The sequence below is a fragment of the Mus pahari genome, chromosome 19 (assembly GCF_900095145.1).
Source record: "Mus pahari chromosome 19, PAHARI_EIJ_v1.1, whole genome shotgun sequence".
Classification (NCBI taxonomy): domain Eukaryota; kingdom Metazoa; phylum Chordata; class Mammalia; order Rodentia; family Muridae; genus Mus; species Mus pahari.
Genome location: NC_034608.1, coordinates 1,786,594 through 1,804,415, shown reverse-complemented (window position 1 = coordinate 1,804,415; position 17,822 = coordinate 1,786,594). Strand labels below are relative to the sequence as shown.

At 47.6% G+C, this 17,822-nt stretch overlaps 1 protein-coding gene across 2 annotated transcripts in view; it reads left to right on the top strand.

The window, feature by feature from the left end:
- The window catches only part of Isoc2 (isochorismatase domain containing 2), a 21,351-nt gene extending 3,587 nt beyond the window's left edge, over positions 1-17,764 (top strand). Inside the window, exons 1-6 of one of the 2 annotated variants that reach the window (XM_029531982.1) lie at positions 314-621; positions 10,089-10,229; positions 10,389-10,598; positions 10,797-10,867; positions 12,032-12,149; positions 17,358-17,764. In XM_029531982.1, the coding sequence (XP_029387842.1) occupies positions 10,092-10,229; positions 10,389-10,598; positions 10,797-10,867; positions 12,032-12,149; positions 17,358-17,453 (633 nt within the window). In that variant the 5' untranslated portion in view covers positions 314-621; positions 10,089-10,091 and the 3' untranslated portion in view covers positions 17,454-17,764. Of the gene's footprint in view, positions 1-313; positions 622-10,088; positions 10,230-10,388; positions 10,599-10,796; positions 10,868-12,031; positions 12,150-17,357 lie in introns of those variants that run through there. The other variant, XM_021219691.1, reaches the window with a different exon arrangement.
- Positions 17,765-17,822: the final 58 nt, after the last annotated feature.

The following is a 17,822-nucleotide window of genomic DNA, read 5'->3' as shown; positions in this document are numbered from 1 at the left end:
CTCCCTCCCTTCCTTCCTTCCTTCCTTCCTTCCTTCCTTTTTCTTTGAGACAGCCTGGCCTCGAACTCACAGAGATCCTCCTGCCTCTGCCTCCAAATTACTGTGATTAAAGGTGTGCCAGCACTCCCTGCTTCAGGTTTTTTGGGTGTTTTGTTTTGTTTTGTTTTGTTTTTGAAAGAAGAGGGAAACTGGGCCCAGCGCCCACATGGTGGCTATTAGCTCTCTGTAAGTCCAGCTCTAGGTAATTTGACGCCCTCTTCTGGCCTCTCTTACCATGACATCCATGTATTTCACAGACATACATGTGGGCACAAGACTCATAAAGTAAAATAAATAAATAAATCTTAGAAATCAATAACAAAGAGTGGATGAAGTGTGCCCGCTGGGTTAAGCAAGACCACGGAATGAAGAAGGAGACACTGCAGGATGAATTTAGGCTTCGCAGCCTCAGGAGGACCAGCCTCTCAAGGACCAAACCCTGAACCACTTGGCAGAACAGAACAAAGGGCACCTTCAGCAAGCCAGTTTCTGCATGCCAAAACCTCGTGCTGATCTAGGTGCTGACTGGAGGAACTATTATCTAAGCTTCTCTCGGCCATAAGAGACGTCCACGTTTGCCAGGTTTGTCTCTGGACTAAGTTGTGCAAAGGTTCTGAGAATCCTTCAAAGAAACAGCTCTAGGATAACAACCACTGACTGTTTACGAAAGGTCACTTCAAAGCCTGGGGCCATTGCTCTGAGTTAACGCCAGTTACAGTGGCTCTGCTAAAACTCTGCTTCAGCACACCTTTAATCTCGTCGCTCTGGGAGGCAGAGGCAGAGGGAGGCAGAGCTCCGAGTTTGAGACCAGATTGACCAGGGCTCAAACAAAACAAACAAACAAACAAATAAACACCCTGTCTCAAAAAACAAAACTTGTGAATCACAATATGGCTAGTAGCACAGGATGACTGAACTTTGGATCCTCCGGCCTCCATTTCCAGGTCTAAGGTTCCAAGCTTGTGCCACGACACCCTGTTTCTGTGATGCTGGTCATGTTTGTGCATGCAATCTACCAGCTAAGCTCCATCTCCAGCCACCCCCCCCTCCAAAAGTGAGTGGACAGCTACTCCCCCGTGAATTTTTCCCATCCTGAGGCCTGAGATGCAAACCCTATCTCCTGGCCTCAGATAAGCCACACTCCCATTTCAGGGACCTTCAGAGAGGGGAGGGGGAGGTTGGGGGAGTGTGTGTGTGTGTGTGTGTGTGTGTGTGAGTGCACATGCATGGCACACCTGTGGAGTTTAGAGGACAGCCTCCGACGTTGGCCTGCCTCTGGGACAGGGCCTCTTGTCTTCCCTCTCTCCTGGTCGCTATTCACCAGAGAAGACTGCCTAGACATGGGTTAAAGCCAACCGAGTCTTTTTTAGCCAGCCAGGGACTACACTAGGTACTAGAGATCCCAATATAGCCCTGAGCCTTTCTCAGGATGAGGTTTTAAGCACAAAACCCATGTCCTGGATTGACACACTTCTGTTGACAAGAACTGTTAGCCAGAAGCAGAATTTCGTAAACTAAAAAGAAAGGTTATAACGTTTAGACTTTCCCAGAACTGTAGGCGTCAATGGATTAGGTCTTTGTCTTAGTTTTGGCTGGTGGTGTTGTCTACATGCTGAGTTTTATAGCCTGAATGGCACTTCCATCATGGAGTCAATTATACTAAGGTCTGGGGCCCTGTGACAGTCCCCAGTGATCTTAGTGAATGAGTCAAATCATGGAGTCATCCTGTTTTAGTTTAAGATGCAAGATGTCAATGTTAATCCAGTCAGAATGAGAATTAAAGGCCCAGCCAGTGCTGATAGCAGAATGGCTAACCAGGGAACCAAGAGAACAGAGGCCAATTATTTCCCCATCCATGGCAAAAAAAAAAAAAAAAAATTATTTATTTTAATTATTCCTGATCAATTAGCCTAGAAACAACAGGTTTCTTCCAAAGCCATACATAGGGTTTTTTTTTTTTTTGCTATTGCTGATGTTGTTGTTGTTGTCGTCGTTTTATTTTGTGTTTATCATGAGAGATCTAAGCCTTTCCAATTTTGTAGGACCACTTTTGTAAGGGAATCTAACTTGTTTTAATGCAGAAACTGAGACTTTTAACAGCTCCAAGTCCTGATCAACCTCTGTACTTAGTTTGAAAGGCGTTGTAAGAGGCACTTTTAGTCAAACCACGAGTCCATGCCCACAAGTGGTCTCAGAGGCCCAGTCATTCTGTTGTTATCCATATGCATGAACCCATAAGGGACAACAGCAAACATCAGAATAGGGGGATGCGCCGAGGTTAAAGGTTTTGGAGTAGTAGACAGATTTTTAACTTCTTATAAGTCCTCTAACGTTAATTTTGGCTGCCCCCAGTCTCAGAGTTTTGTCTGGCAATGGGCTGACAGTCTGTTTCATTTCTATCGTACAGAGTCTGGGAGTCTAAGCAAAACCAGCAATCCTGGCCGATTTCCGGCTGGGAATGGTCCCTTAGGATCCCTTCCTGCGGCATGGTCTGATTCCTGAGGGTTTTCAGGAAGCCTCGGTTTCACAAACCCCATTTTTGCACTGGAAACTTCTCCCTTCTGCTTGGCAATTAGGGGGCCCAGCTGCAGGGCATGCTTAGAAATGTAAACTCCGCATTCCTTTCTAAAATAAATAAATGAATGAATGAATGAATGAATAAACAAACCCCATATTTTCTCTTTCTCCAGTACAACAAGACATTTAAAGTGGGCATCAGTGTACAAAGGCCAAGATGAATATGAGTTACTGGTTTATGGACACATTAGCTAATACTTGCCTATGTCTTTCTTAGTTCCTAAGTCCAGGCCTGAGGATCGTGGGAGTTGGACCATAGCCCCCATTCATACTGAACACAAGTTTCAGGAGGAGGTAGAGGGAGGGAGTGAAGGATCTAGACCTCCACAAACCTTACCCTCAGTGTGTCCATAGTCTGGAGACAGTCCCTTTGGGAGCAGCATCCGTGGCTTCTACCTTCTTGACCTTGGTGTGGTGGATCCATGGCTTAATGCCAGCTCGTCACTGCCTTCAGGTACAAGTGGAGAGAATCACCTTGTAGGATAATTTCCAGGTGAGTTTCAGCCCCCTTTGGCTATTCACTTGACCCAGATGGCGCACCCACCACTGGACTCCAACACTGGGAAACTGGTGGTGACTCAGAGGTCGGCTGGGCCTCCCAGACAGTTCAATGAATAGCCTGTATGGAGGACTGGAGGCCCCATAGTGACTTGAAAAAGGAATGGTTAGAGGGCTAGAGAGTTCTGCCAACTGCTGGTCTCTGAGTGTGGGACTTGGTGGGGAAGCTCTTCCAAACATAACCTCTCCCTGGGGGTGCAGTGGGCCCCAAAGAAAAGCAAAGGAAGGAGGTCTGTCCATCCTCCTCTGATCTCTAATCAGAGTTTTGTTAAGTTGTTATTCTTCTTTCTTTCTCTGTTTCTTATATCTGTCTGTCTGTCTACCTACCTACCTACCTATCTTTGTACCTGCCCAGAACTCTGAGGTCTATACACACAATGAAGTTTTCAATCTCCCTCTAAAGCTTGAGATTTGTTGAGGGGTTTGGGCTGTGAAAGCCAGGCCGTTGTCGGACCCTATTGCTAGGGGAGGCCATATCTGGGCACTAGTTCCTGAAGGAGCACGTTAGCTACTGTTTGAGCAGTTTCAGTCAGATTGGGAAGGCTCCGTCCTGGAAAGGTATCCTCCCCCAGCAGGCCGCATCTTGCCGAAGTCAGTTCTCCCAGAGTCTGCCAGGGTGTTGGTCTCTCATCTGGACCCCGTCCTGGGTGAGGGCTCCCTGATTTGGATTCGTTTGAGCACAAGCGTGGCATCTGGCTGAGACACCCGTGCTAGGCTATGCAGTCTAGATATAAGATGCCAGAGCCTGAGCAACTCAGAACCTTTTGTGGACCCCAGGTGTAGGGGTTGTTTCTGAATGACCTTTTCCCCTGGTCTCCTCTGTCTGCCTGTGGGCTTGAGCTGTCCATTTCTTCGTTACCACGGAGTGTAAGGCAGGACCGGGTTGTGGCATACCATCAGAATATCAATAGGCCTCCCTGGTCTTAGGGCCCATTGTCAGACAGCCAAGTCGCCCAGCAGTGGAAGACAGCAAGTTATAGGAGAAGCCAAACAGGCTACAGGAGGGCCAAATTTGGGGTTTCGCTTGTTTGTGTGTGTGTGTGCGCGCGTTTGTTTTAAATATCCGTTGTCTCCCAGTGGTGAGAAGCCCTTTTTCGATGGAGATCATGCTGTGGCATGCCCAGTAGTAAAAGCTCACTAACTGAGAATCCATGTATATAGTGGTGGGATTTTCTTTTCTTTTTTTTTCCCTATCTGAGAGCCTGGGTCAGATCAATCATTTCTTTTAGTATCCGAGGCCAACTAAGGAAATCTTTTTAGTCTCTAATCTTTCTAAAGAGTACTTAGTGAAAATTGCTTAAACTCATTTTGGACCAAAGGGAAAAATCTACTCTGTCCCGGCTGTGTTGTCCAGCAGCAAGCCCCTGCCCAGCCCAGGGCAGTATTTTCATTCCGTTCACTGAGAAAGTGAGTTATAAATTGTGAAAAAGGAAGACATGAGCTTTCTCTTTTCCCTCCAGCTCAGCCCAGGGTCACTTTTCACCTTCCCTAGGGCTGGTTAGAGCAGGAACAGATCGGAAGGAATGGTAACCTGGGGAAACTATCTCCCCAGGTGGATATGAGGCCTGGCTCTCCCCACCTCCACACAGGGACCAACCCTGACTGAGCAGGAGTCAAGCCAACAAGACAAGCAGGCGCTCCTGCTCCTTGTTGGGACAGGAGGAGGATTTTTTTGGGGGGGAAAGGGTAGGGACTGGGGGGTGGAGAGGGTGTCTCTGGGTGACCTGGCCAAGACTAAATAAAGGATATTGGTCTCCAACAGGAGGGAGCACAGATCTTAAATGGAGTGGAGGGAGGGCCTTATACCAGAGAAAGCCACAGGTTAATACAGGGAAAGAAAACTGATTGAGCCCAGGCAGTGGTGGCGCACGCCTTTAATCCCAGCACTTAGGAGGCAGAGGCAGGTGGATTTCTGAGTTCGAAGCCAGCCTGATCAATAGAGTGAGTTCCAGAACAGCCAGGGTTACACAGAGAAACCTGTTTCAAAAAAAAAAAAAAAAACCCAAAAACAAACAAAAAAGAAAAGGAAAGGAAAAGAAAAGAAAAAGAAAAGAAAAACAAAAGTGATTGAGACACACACAGAGAGACAGACAGAGAATAAAAACAACCAGGAGTGGCCACCATATACTCACGCACCGTGAACAGACTGGAGATCCATTGGTGTCTCACGTGGTTCCGGGATGCTGGATCAGCAGCCGCGTTTGACCTTTCCTATGTGTCCAAACAGAAGGTGTCTTTAATCAGATTTACCTCCGGAGGTGACAGACCAGGAGAAGTTCTCATTTGTTTCCTTTTGGGGTGGAGGTGTCAGACCCCTCTGAAGTGTTAGGCAGTGATTGGTCAGAGTGAGGACTTCCGACCTGGAGCATCTCAGGTTGTGCGCCCCTAGGGGCTCCTGACCACCACGCTCTGCTGTGGCGGTGAGTTTTGGCTATACCGCACACACGCACCCACCAGGAGCTATCTTTGGATTCGAGAATGAAAGACACATTTTACACATTAGCTCATTTTTAAAATGCCTTCGCTACCTCCAAGGCTGGGCACCCCTAAACCTTCCCGTGCTACCCCAGGCCAATTGGGGAAGTGGCCAGTTGTCACTTACCTGAAATCTCATATGCCTGGTTGGCTTTATCTCCTACATCCCATGCCTCTACCCCAAGTCATGGCGATTCTGCCCCCTTCTCTGTGTCCTCGGCCCGTATCCAACCATTGGCTGTTGACGTCTTTATTGATCGATCAAAACCCAATTGGGGACAAGGAACTTTAGCATGGACACGAAGATTCCTGATTGAATCAGAGCCTAAGACTCAATCTCCAACACTCATCCTTGCTCCCAAGGGCCCTGAGACCCCCAGTGTCTTGATGTTCAGAATCCCAGTGCAGCCCCAAGCCTTTCTCAGGATGATCTTTTAATGACAAAAGCCATGCCCTGGTCTGACACACTTCAGTTAACAAGAACAGTTAGCCAGAAGCAGAATTACAGAAGACTAAAGGCAAGGTTATTACATTTAGAGATTTCCCCAGAGCTATGGGCTTTGATGGAGTAGGCCTTTGTTGTCGTTTTGGCTGCTGGTGGTGTCCATGTGCTAAGCTTTGCAGCCTGAATGGCACGTCCATCATAGAGTCAGTTGTGCTAAGGTGTGGGGCCCTGTTACAGTTCCCAGGCCTCCATATCCCATTGAATGAATAAATGATGCATGGGCACAACTCTGCACACAAGCAGTAGGAGAGAACTGCGGAGAAAGCCCAGCTGGAATCCTCAGTGGTGCAGCACAGCGCAGCACGGCAACAGCACAGCCTCCAGGGGAGTCAGGTACCACACGAGGTTGCTCCTGAAACCTCAGGGTCCTGGGTCTACAGACAGTGGCAAGGGAATTCAGGCATGCATAGGTCTCACCAGGCATTTGAGCCACAGGTTACTTTGGGACTCACTTCTCCCTTGTCAAAGTGGACATTTAAAATAAATGGGGGGCAGTGTTTACTGGGCAGGTGACTTTACCAACCTGTTTCTTTCTCTCTCTCTCTCTCTCTCTCTCTCTCTCTCTCTCTCTCTCTCTCTCTCTGTCTTTTTGAGACAGAGTTTCTCTGTGTGGCCCTGGCTGTACTGCAACTCTCTGTAGACCAGGCTGGCCTGTAACTTTGAGTTCTGTCTGCCTCTGCTTCCCAAGTGCTGGGATTAAACACCATTGCTTGGCTCAATTTTTTTCCTTTTTCTTTTTCTTTTCTTTTTTTTTCCCTTTTCTTTTCTTTTCTTTTCTTTTCTTTTCTATATATGTATATATATATATATATATATATACATATATGTGTATATATATGTGTGTGTGTGCATTAAATAATGTAAATCATATTATAATGTTATATAATATGTAATATTTTATATATCACATAAAATATGTATTATATAACATCTTATATATAATATAATTATAGATTGTTATACATTTTAATATATATAACAAATATACACTATATTATTATGTAATATGTATTATAATATATGTAAATTTACATACTCAGGCTGGAAAAATGGTTCATTTAGTAAGAGAATCTGAGTTCCATGCTGAGTACCTGCATAGAGAGTCAGGATTGGGTCTGTGACCACTGGGAAGGAATAGGCAAGAGTGTCCCTGGGACTCTCTGTCCTGCCAGTCTAGCGGAATGTGGGAGCCCCATTTCCCAGGGAGAGACCCTGTCTCACAGTGCAGAGTAGATGGCTTCTGAGAAAAGACCCCCATTTTGACCTCTGTCCTCCACAGATGTGTATCAGAAAGTGGGGGTGGAGAGGGAGACTGCCTTTTACAAAGTTAGTTTTGGAGGACTGGTGAGATGACTCGGTGGTTCAGAGCACTGGCTGCCTCTTGAAAGGACCTGGGCTTAATTTCCAGCACCCACCTGGTCGCTCACCATTGACTGCAACTCCAGTTCCAAAGGATTTGATTCCCTTCTGGCCTTCATGGGCACTGTGTGTACATGGTACTTAAATGCACATGCACACAAAACACACACGTATGAAAATAATAATCAAAAATGAAATAATGGGGGTTGGAAAGATGGCTCAGCAGTTAAGAGCACTGGCTGCTCTTCTAGAGGTCGTGAGTTCAATTCCCAGCAGCCACATAGTGGCTCACAACCATATCTCATGGAATCTGATGCCCTCTTCTGGCGTGTCTGAAGAGAGCAATGGTGTACTCATATACATAAAATAAATCTTTTTTTAAAAATGAAATAATGGCAGTACTGGCACACACTTTTGATCCCAGCATTTGGGAGGCAGACGCAGGTAGATCTCTTGAGTTTGAGGCCAGCCTGATCCACAGAGCAAGTTCCAGTACAGCCAGGGCTACACAGAGAAACCCTGTCTCGAAACAACAACCATAACAAAACTTGGTTTTTGGAAGGAGAGTCTCGAGTTGCCAAAGTAGGCCTTGAAGTCAGCTATGTTGCCATAGTTGACCTTGGCCCCTGCTGATCTGGACTGGTTGGAACTTCACATCTGTGCCACCTCAGTGATTTATGTGGTGCTGAGGCAAACTGTCTACCAACTGAGCCACATTCCCAGTCTTCTTTGCTAGTTGAGAATAAAAGTAACCTTTAGCATGTGAATGATGTGTGTAGCCATCACTGTTAATCTAGGTCCCAAACATTTTTATTCCCCTAAATGGAAATCATTAACAGTCACATAAATTCTCCCTTCTCCCTTCTCCATCCCCTGGTAGTCCTGGGATTGACTATTCTGTCTGTGTACCACGTGAATGTCTGGTGCCCAGGGAATTCAGAAAGAGTGGATCCCCTGGAACTAGGGTGACGGACAGTTATGAGTCACCATGTGGGTTCTGAGAATCAAACCCTGGTCCTGTGCAAGGACATCAAGTGCCTTTAACCATGGAGCCATCCCCCCACCCTAGCCCCACATGTACTTATTTTATAAGGGGTCGAGGGAGGAGGGAGAGGAGAAGTGTGTCACATATGGGGGTCAGAGTTTACAACCTGTGGGCGCTGTTTCTCTCCTTTTACCGAGTCTGATCGGCCATGCCTTCTCAGGTTGGTTGGCAGGCACTTTTACCCACTGAGCCACTTGACAGATGTTTTAGCTTCTCGCGACTCTGCAGCCCAGACTGACTTGGAATTCATGTAGCTCAAGCCACACTCAAACTCAGCAATTCTTGCTGTCCTGGGCTCTAGGTGACAGTGTGAGCCACCACACTTGGCTTATTCCGGTCGTCTCATATGAATAGATTGTGCACATGCATTGGTCTCTTTAACTGATCACACACATGCATTGATCTTTTTAAGCATAACATTTGGGGGGTGGGTCCTCCTATGATGTAGCACATGTTGGGCTTTTGTCACTTTCTATAGCTAATTAGTATCCATCCTGTGGGGACCAGTCTTTCTTTTCGAGGCCCCAAAAGAGGTTCAGCAAGGCTAGAGGGAAGTATTGGCCAAGCTGGGCATTAAAGGAGCTCAAAGAGGGCTGGAGAGATGGCTCAGCGGTTAGGAGTACTGACTGCTCTTCCAGAGGTCCTGAGTTCAATTCCCAGCAACCCCATGGTGGCTCACAACCATCTGTAATGGGATCTGATGCCCTCTTCTGATGTGTCTGAAGACAGCTATAGTGTACTCATTAAAATAAATAAATCTTTAAAAAAAAAAAAATTTAAAAAAAAAAAAAAAAAAAAAAAAAAGAGCTCAAAGAACCTGACATGGTGGCACATGCTTGCTACCCCAGAACTCAGGAGGCAGCGGCAAGAAGATTTTAAGTTACTGTGTAAGCCCAGCCTGGGCTACATAGACAGTCCCTGTGGCACTTTTTCTTATACTTTTTGGTTGTGATCCTAGCCTTTAACGGCTGAGCCATCTCTCCAGCTCCATCCCCCACCCCCATCCCCAACCATGGCACTTTTTAATCTCAAAGACAGTGTCCAAGATCTGTATGTCCCTGAGCAGGTCACCTTATTGCTTAGACTCCGTTTCCACAGGGGCTGGAAGCCTGAGTGAGCTCCGTTAGGGACAGGTAGAAAGAGGTCACAGAATTATTTGTCAGCATTGTACAGCCTTCGGGGAGGAGAAAGGGGATGCCGTCTGAGGGGCTGACACTGGCCACAGAGTGGACATGCTCAGAGAACGCTTTTGTGTGTGTGGGGGGGGGGGGGGAGTGGCCTCGCCTGTGAGCTGGGCAGGAGGGAGGGAGAAAAGGAGGAAGTGGGAAGGAGGGGGAGAGAGGGAAGAAGGGGGAGGAAGGGAGGAGGTAGAAGGAGGAATTCCTGGCCAATAACAATGGGTGAAAAGGCCTAGAGGCATGCACAGGAAGACAAGGTGCAGGGCCACAGAGCCAAGTGCACAGGCCATCAGAGTCCCTGTACTTTTGTCCCTTCCTGACCCTGCTTACTGTCCCTCTGTCCACCCCGCAGACAATGGCAGCAGCCAAGGCTAGCCTCGGCCGGGTCCTCCCGGAGTCCTCCATCCTGTTCCTATGTGACATGCAGGAGAAGTTTCGTCCTAGCATCGCCTACTTCCCACAGATCGTGTCAATGGCCGCTCGGATGCTTAAGGTACAAGACAGCCTTGCGTTCCAGAACCCGAAGCGTGCAGACTGAAACCGTCCTCCCCCAAACGCAGCATCCCAAGCCCACTCTCATCCCTCGGACTCAGGAATCTGGTCGTCAGCCTGCGTCCTCGGGTTCTAGCACAATGTCTTCCCTCCCATACAGGTAGCCCGGATATTAGACGTCCCCGTCTTGCTGACAGAGCATTACCCACAAGGCCTGGGCCCCACAGTTCCCGAGCTAGGTGCTCAGGGCCTGCGAGCCATGAGCAAAACATCCTTCAGCATGGTGCCCCCGCTTCAGCAGGAGCTGGACAAACTGCCCCAGCTGCAGTCCGTGCTACTCTGTGGCATTGAGACCCAAGGCTGCCTCTTGGTGAGACTCCTCGTCCTCAGGGATATCGAATCTTCCTGCCCTCCCTTCTGTCTTTTCTTCTATCCTGGGACCCTAACCTTGACCTGAGACTTCCTCATCTGCGATTTCAGTCTCTGCTTCTGGCCTAGCATCCTCGCCTCCCCCTGTGGGGCCATAGTTCTGCTCTGAGTCTCACCTTGACTCCTTTCTACGCCTTAGCACACAGCTCTGGACCTCCTGGACCGTGGGCTACAGGTTCATGTACCGGTGGATGCCTGTTCTTCTCAAAGGTGAGAAGGTCACCTTGTGGTGGGTGTATGTTGGGGACACCTGGGGCACTGGTTGTGTGTGTCCTATTGTTGTGACAGATGTTTCCTTGGGAATCCCAACACACAGACACCTTCTTACCCCAGAAAGGGAATGGACCACAGACCAAAGTAACCATTGCTCCAGTGTTGAACTCAATGAGACAATGAGTTATTTTCATTTTTTTTTAAGATTTATTGATTTACATGAGTACACTGTAGCTGTCTTCAGACACACCAGAAGAGGCCATCAAATCCCATTACAGCTAATTGTAAGCCACTATGTGGTTGCTGGGAATTGAATTCAGGACCTCTAGAAGAACGGTCAGTGCTCTTAACTGCCGAGTCATCTCTTTAGCCCTATTTTTTTTTTTTTTAATTTCTAAGAATATTTTATTTTATGTACTTTGGTGTGAGGGTGTCTTATTCCCCTGGAATCTGCTGTTACCGATACCTGTGAGCTGCCATGTGGGTGCTGGAGACTGAACTCGGGTCCTCTGGAAGAGCAACCAGTGCTCTTACCCACACTGGGCCGTTGAGTTTTTATTGGGGTCACTCACGGGAGTATGGGTGAGGGATGGACTCGGAAACAGCTGCTTCACTGCAGGGCCCAAGTCATGAAAGCTGCAGGCCTGGCATGCCCGCACAGCTCGTAGCCAGCTCGCCTGTCTGAGAACTCCTCACGGCTCCTTCCCTCTTTCCCCAGCTGCCCCGCAGCTAGTCAGTCTCCTGACTGCCCGAGTTGCTGGCCCCTTTTATAAAGCAGGATAAGAAAGAGCCTTTGAAACTCTCCCTAGTCTTTTCTTTCCTGGGCATGTGGCCTGTTTGCATATATGTAAACAAAATCACATGCATGCCTGCAGAAGTCAGAAGAGAGCCCCAGATCCTCTGGAACTAGACTTATAGTTCATGACCATGGAATTGAACCTAGGAATTGAACCCATGGCCTTTGCAAGAGCAGCAGTGTTCTTAACCCCTGTGCCATCTCCCTAGCCCTGCACATGGCCTCTTGTTTACCTCCTGAGTCTTGTGAGCCTCTCCCTCTTCCCTGGAGGGAAGGTTCCCGTTGAGAGGAAATTGTCCTCTACAACCCAGATGTGGTACGGTGTAGACACTCTGCCTCTCTCCCTCCTGCTCTGTCCTCCGAAGCGAGATGAACCGGCTGGTGGCACTGTCCCGAATGCAGCAGAGTGGTGTCTTCCTGTCCACGAGCGAGGTGCTGATTCTCCAGCTTGTGAAGGACTCTGCCCATCCACGGTTCAAGGAGGTAAGGTCCCTCCTCTGTCACCCAGGCACAGAAGACATATTTCTCTTCCTCTTGCCATTTTTATTTTTACTTTGACTTTGTTTTATTATATGTTTTCCCTGTATGTATGTATGTATGTGCACCACTTGTATGCCTGGTGCCTGGGTGCCCTCAAAGGCCAGAAGAGGGTATTGGATTTCCCAAATAGAAGTTATAGACAGTTGTGAGCCATAGTGTGGGAACTGGGAGTCAAATTCAAATCTGGGTCCTCTGGAAGAACAGCCACTACTCTTAACTGCTAAGCAATTTCTCCAGCCCCACTTTGTTTTTTTTTTTTGAGTCAAGGCCTCATGTAGCCCAGGCTGACCTCAGACTCTCTCTGTATCTAAGGAGATATCTACATCTACCTTCTGTGTGCTGGAATTATAGCTGAATATTACCATGCCCATACACATATATATTAAAATATTAATCTATGTTTACCTTATGTGCATATGTGTTTTACCTGCATGTATATGTGGGGACAAAATCCACACAGATCCTACAAAGGCCAGAAAAGGATATCAGATCTCGATAGAACTGGAATGACAGTTTAGAGGCACCATGTGTGTGCTGGGAATCCAACCCAGGCTCTCTGGGAAATAGGCCAGTGTTCTTAACAGGTAAGCCATCTCCAGCCCCCCCCCCCCAAACACACACACAGTTTTTAAAGATTTATGCGTGTGCGTGTGTGTGTCCAGATATGCACCCCAGAAGACTACATCAGACCACCTGGAGCTGGGGTTACAGGGGAATGTGAAACACCTGACATGGGTGCTGAAAATTATATTCTGGTCTTCTGTAAAGAACAGCAAGCACTCTTTTTTTTTTTTTTTTTTAAGAGATTTGTTTATTTATTTATTATATGTGAGTACACTGTAGCTGTCTTCAGACACTCTGGAGGAGGGCGTTAGATCTTGTTACGGATGGTTGTGAGCCACCATGTGGTTGCTGGGATTTGAACTCAGGACCTACGGAAGAGCAGTCAGCACTCTTTAACCGCTGAGCCATCTCACTAGCCCCAACAGCAAGCACTCTTAACAATTGAACTGTCCCTCTGGCCACGAGCTTTTTTTTTTTTTTTTTTTTTTTTAAGTATAGTGCTGGTGACAGACCCCAGGGCTCTGTGCCTGCTAGTGACTTGAACTGTCTCTCCAACCCTCTTACGTGCGTGAGTGTGGGCCCTGCAGTGCACGTGCAAGTGTGAGGTCACAGAACAACTTTTGAGAGTCAGTTCTCTCCTACCTGAGAAATTGGGTTCAGTTGGCCGGGCTGGTATCAGAAGTATTTTCACCTGTTGAGAAGTTTTGCTGAGCCTCCTCTTCCTCCTCCTCTTCCTCCTCCTCTTCCTCCCTCCTCCCCTTTCCTCTTTCTTTCTTCCTTCTTCTCCTCCTCTTCTTCTTTCTTTACTACTTTTTTGTTTTGTTTTGTTCCGTTCTGTTCTGTTTTGGTAGGTTGGTTTATTTCGAGACAGGGTTTCTCTGTGTAGCCCAGGCTGTCCTGGAACTCACTCTGTAGACCAGGCTGGCCTCAAACTCAAGAGTACTGTGATTAAAGGCATGCGCCACCACTGCCTGGCTTTTATTATTTTTAACCAGGATCTTGATCCATAGCCCAAACTGACCTCTTTTTTTTTTGGTTTTTTGAGACAGGGTTTCTCTGTGTAGCCCTGGCTGTCCTGGAATTCACTCTGTAGACCAGGCTGGCCTCGAACTCAGAAATCCNCCTGCCTCTGCCTCCCGAGTGCTGGGATTAAAGGCGTGCGCCACCACGCCCGGCCCAAACTGACCTCTTAAGTCCTGATAATTCTCCTGACTCAGCCTCCATATTTTTCCTTTCTAAGCTGGCTACACTTGTTCAAAACGTTCTTCATGAGACTTAACCAGAGAACAAAGTCTCTGCTGGGCTTTTCTGAGACTTCATTGTCAGTGCAATTAATATAAATCTCTTTACCTTAGCCTCAGGTAGACTTTTCAGACACGGGCAAAAAGTAGCCACATTCTTCACCAAAATATCACAAGAACACTCCCTCGCCCACATACTAAAATTCTTCTCTTCGCAGACCTCTAGAGCCAGGCTTCCACAGTTCAAATCACCCTCAGCAACAAAGTCTTCCATATTCCTACTAGGATGGCCCACTGCTTTCCAACTCCAAAGTCCCAAAATTCACATTCTTTCAAACAAAGTCATGGTCAAGCCTATCACAGCAATACCCCACTCCCAGTACCAACTTCTGTCTTAGTTAAGGTTTTGCTGCCGTGAACAGACACCATGACCAAGGCAACTCATATAAGAACATTTCACTGGGGCTGTCTTACAGGTTCAGAGGTCCAGTCCATTGTCATCAAGGTGGGAATATTACAGAGTCCAGGCAGTCATGGGGCTGGAGGAGCTCAGAGTTCTACCTCTTGTTCCAAAGACAACTAGAAGATTGGCTTCCAGGCAGCTAGGATGAGGGTCTTAAAGCCCACACCCACAGTGACACACCTACTCCAACAAAACCACATCTCCTAATAGTGCCACTCCCTGGGCCAAGCCTATACAAACCATCACAAGGTCCAAGGCCCCTATGCTGAGTCCCTGAATCCTCAGAATGATGGGGAAACCCCAGAGCTGAACATTCAGGTTATCTTCCCTTCCCTTCATACAGTTCTATTGAGCATCTGTCCTGCCAGCCCTTGTGGTACCCTCAGGACAGGGATAGTGTTGAGCCCTTCTGGAGTTTGCCTCCCAGCATGGAGGTACAAAGCCAATCCTATGGACAGTTGACAGCTTCTAGGAGACTTGTCTTTAAGGGTGTGGCCTCACACTCCAAAGTATATGAGCAGCACATATTGGAATCAATTGGTTATTAAAAATAAAAAAACACAGCTACCATTAATGGGGATGGGGAGGTGGGTTTATCTGGGAAGAGCACAGGGAAGGACTTGAGAATTGTCATAGGCTTTTACTGCTGTGAAGAGGTACCTTGACCAAGGCACTCTAATTTTTTTCTTTTTTAAAGATTTTATTATTTATTACATGTAAGTACACTGTAGCTGTCTTCGGACACTCCAGAAGAGGGCGTCAGGTCTCACTACAGATGGTTGTGAGCCACCATGTGGTTGCTAGGAATTGAACTCAGGACCTTCGGAAGAGCAGTCACTGCTCTTAACCGCTGAGCCATCTCTCCAGCCCCAGGGCAACTCTTAGAAAGAACAACATTTAACTGGGGCTGGCTTACAGGTTCAGAGGCTTAGTCCATTATCATCAAGGTGGGAGCATGGCAGTATCCAGGCAGGCATGGTGCAGGAGGAGCTGAGAGTTCTACATCTTCATCTGAAGGCTGCTAGGAGAATACTGCTTCCAGGAAGCTAGGACAAAGCCCTCAACCACAGTGACACACACACCTACTCCAACAAGGCCACACCTACTAATAGTGCCACTCCCTGGGCCAAGCATGTACAAACCATCACAAATATGATCAAAATACATTGTATGAGGTCCTCAATTAGTTCATTTTTGTTTGTTTGTTTGTTTTTTGAGACAGGGTCTCTCTATGTAGTCCTGAGTGTCTTGGAACTCACTATGTAGACCAAGCTGACCTCTAGTTCACAGAGATCTACCTGCCTCTGCCTCCTGAGTGCTGGGGCTAAAGCGGTGCACCATTACATCCAGCCATAAAAATGGGATTTATTTCTTAAGACTCAAATCCAAGGTTGTATATGGTGGTGCATGCCTTTAATCCCAGCACTTGGTAGGCAGAGACAGGTAGATCTCTGTGAGTTCAAGATCAGCATAGTCTACAAGTGAGTTCCAGGACAGCCAGACAGCTAGGGGCTTACATAGAGAAACCCTGTCTTTAAAAAAAAAGCCAATGGGAGAGGTTCGGGGAGATGGCTCAGCTGGTAAAGTGCTTTCAATATCAGTATAAGCACCTGAGCTAAAATCTCCAGAACTCACATAAATGCTGGGTCTTGCAGGGAAGACAGGGGGAGCCCCAGTTCAAGGAGGGACTGCCTTGGGGGTCCCATGCTCTGGAGAGACACCATCACCACAGCAGGTCTTATGTAGTGATAACTTTGGAATTTTTCTTTAAAAACACAGAAATATTACAGAAAGCGTGTTTTTGTCTTAATCGCAGCGTGGGAGCATGGAGCTGCTTCGGACTGCCCACAGCGGCTGACTGTGATTTGCCGCGTGCTCTAGCAGAGGCCTGGCTTTGTCAGCTGCAGATAGTTTCTGCAATGGTGTGACATTTGGAATTCTGAGAACTTTTCAGAGATTCTCATAAAACCTATATAAATGCTAGGGCCCGGAGGGTCAGGATCATTGTTAGTTATCTGGGGAGGTCAGTTGTAGTTTGTTAGTAGCCATGGTCCAAGAAGAAGCAAAAGGAAAGAAATTAGTTTCAGGGATTTTTGTTTGTTTGTTTGGTTTGGTTTGGTTTGGTTTGGTTTGGTTTTTTTTGAGACAGGGTTTCTCTGTGTAGCCCTGGCTGTCCTGGAACTCACTCTGTAGACCAGGCTGGCCTCAAACTCAGAAATCCGCCTGCCTCTGCCTCCCAGGTGCTGGGATTAAAGGCGTGTGCCACCACTGCCTGGCTCAGGGATTTTCCTAATTCCTCTCTCCCCTCCATCCTTGTTTCTCTCCTGTCTAGGGTAAGGAAGTGGAACTGGGACCATCAAACTGGTCCCTTAAAATAGTCAAAAGGTTACATTAGGTGACCTGGGACAAAGAAGAGAAACCAAGAAATCCTATAAACAGTGGTGGGGTTTAACCGGGCAAGAGAAGTGGCTGGACTCTTTGATTGCCGGTAATGTGGTTGATTACTCTTGTTCCACCAAGAGAGAGTTGTGTAAATTCGTTGAGGGTTCATGGGTTCGTTGGGTCTGTGTGTGGGGAGCTGAGATCTAAAGGAATGACCCAGGAAAGATGAGACTAGTGAAGAAGATGGACATGGAGGTAGACCAGAGAACCCAAACCATCTACTCTTAGTGGTCCCAAGGCAAGAGCAGACCAAGATGGCCGGCGGGGATCAGCTCAACCAGACAAGGGTGAGGGGTCGGTCACCTGGAAAACAGGAGAACCAAGTAGTTGACTGGAGAAGCAGTGCAGTCAGAATAAGGGAGATGGAGATGAAGAGGTGCTCCTCAGATTCTGTATCATGGAGATAGGGCTTCCTCACTTCCTCATCTCCTTTGCCTTCAGATTCATAAGATCCTCAAGGAGCCAGTCCCAGACATCGGACTGTTAGGCTTCTTCCAAGGCAAGAAAAACTCCCTGTTGCCCAACTCCGGGCCCTGACTTGAAGGAAGCACCCACCCTCCTTGTCACCCAGACGTTGATGGATGACTTTTCCTTCATCCGTGGATCCCAAGAGTGGTGCAGTCCGCCAGGAGAACCGCCCCCGTGGGAGAGGAGGCGTGGTTCTGTCTTCCGATTGGGCAGCTGGCCCCGGAAATGCAAATGAAATTCCTTGATGCTGGGTGGGAATTGGTTTAGAGAAAGGTGGAGGTGGGGCTGGGCCCCGGGCCACTTCACGAAGCGGGAAAAGGAGGGGGAACAAATGTCACAACTGGGACCCGGTCTCGGAGAATAAACATTTATGTGACTGAGGACCGAACCATTATTGGGTTTGGGGGGCATCACGGGGGCTCCAGGGGTCTGTAGGAG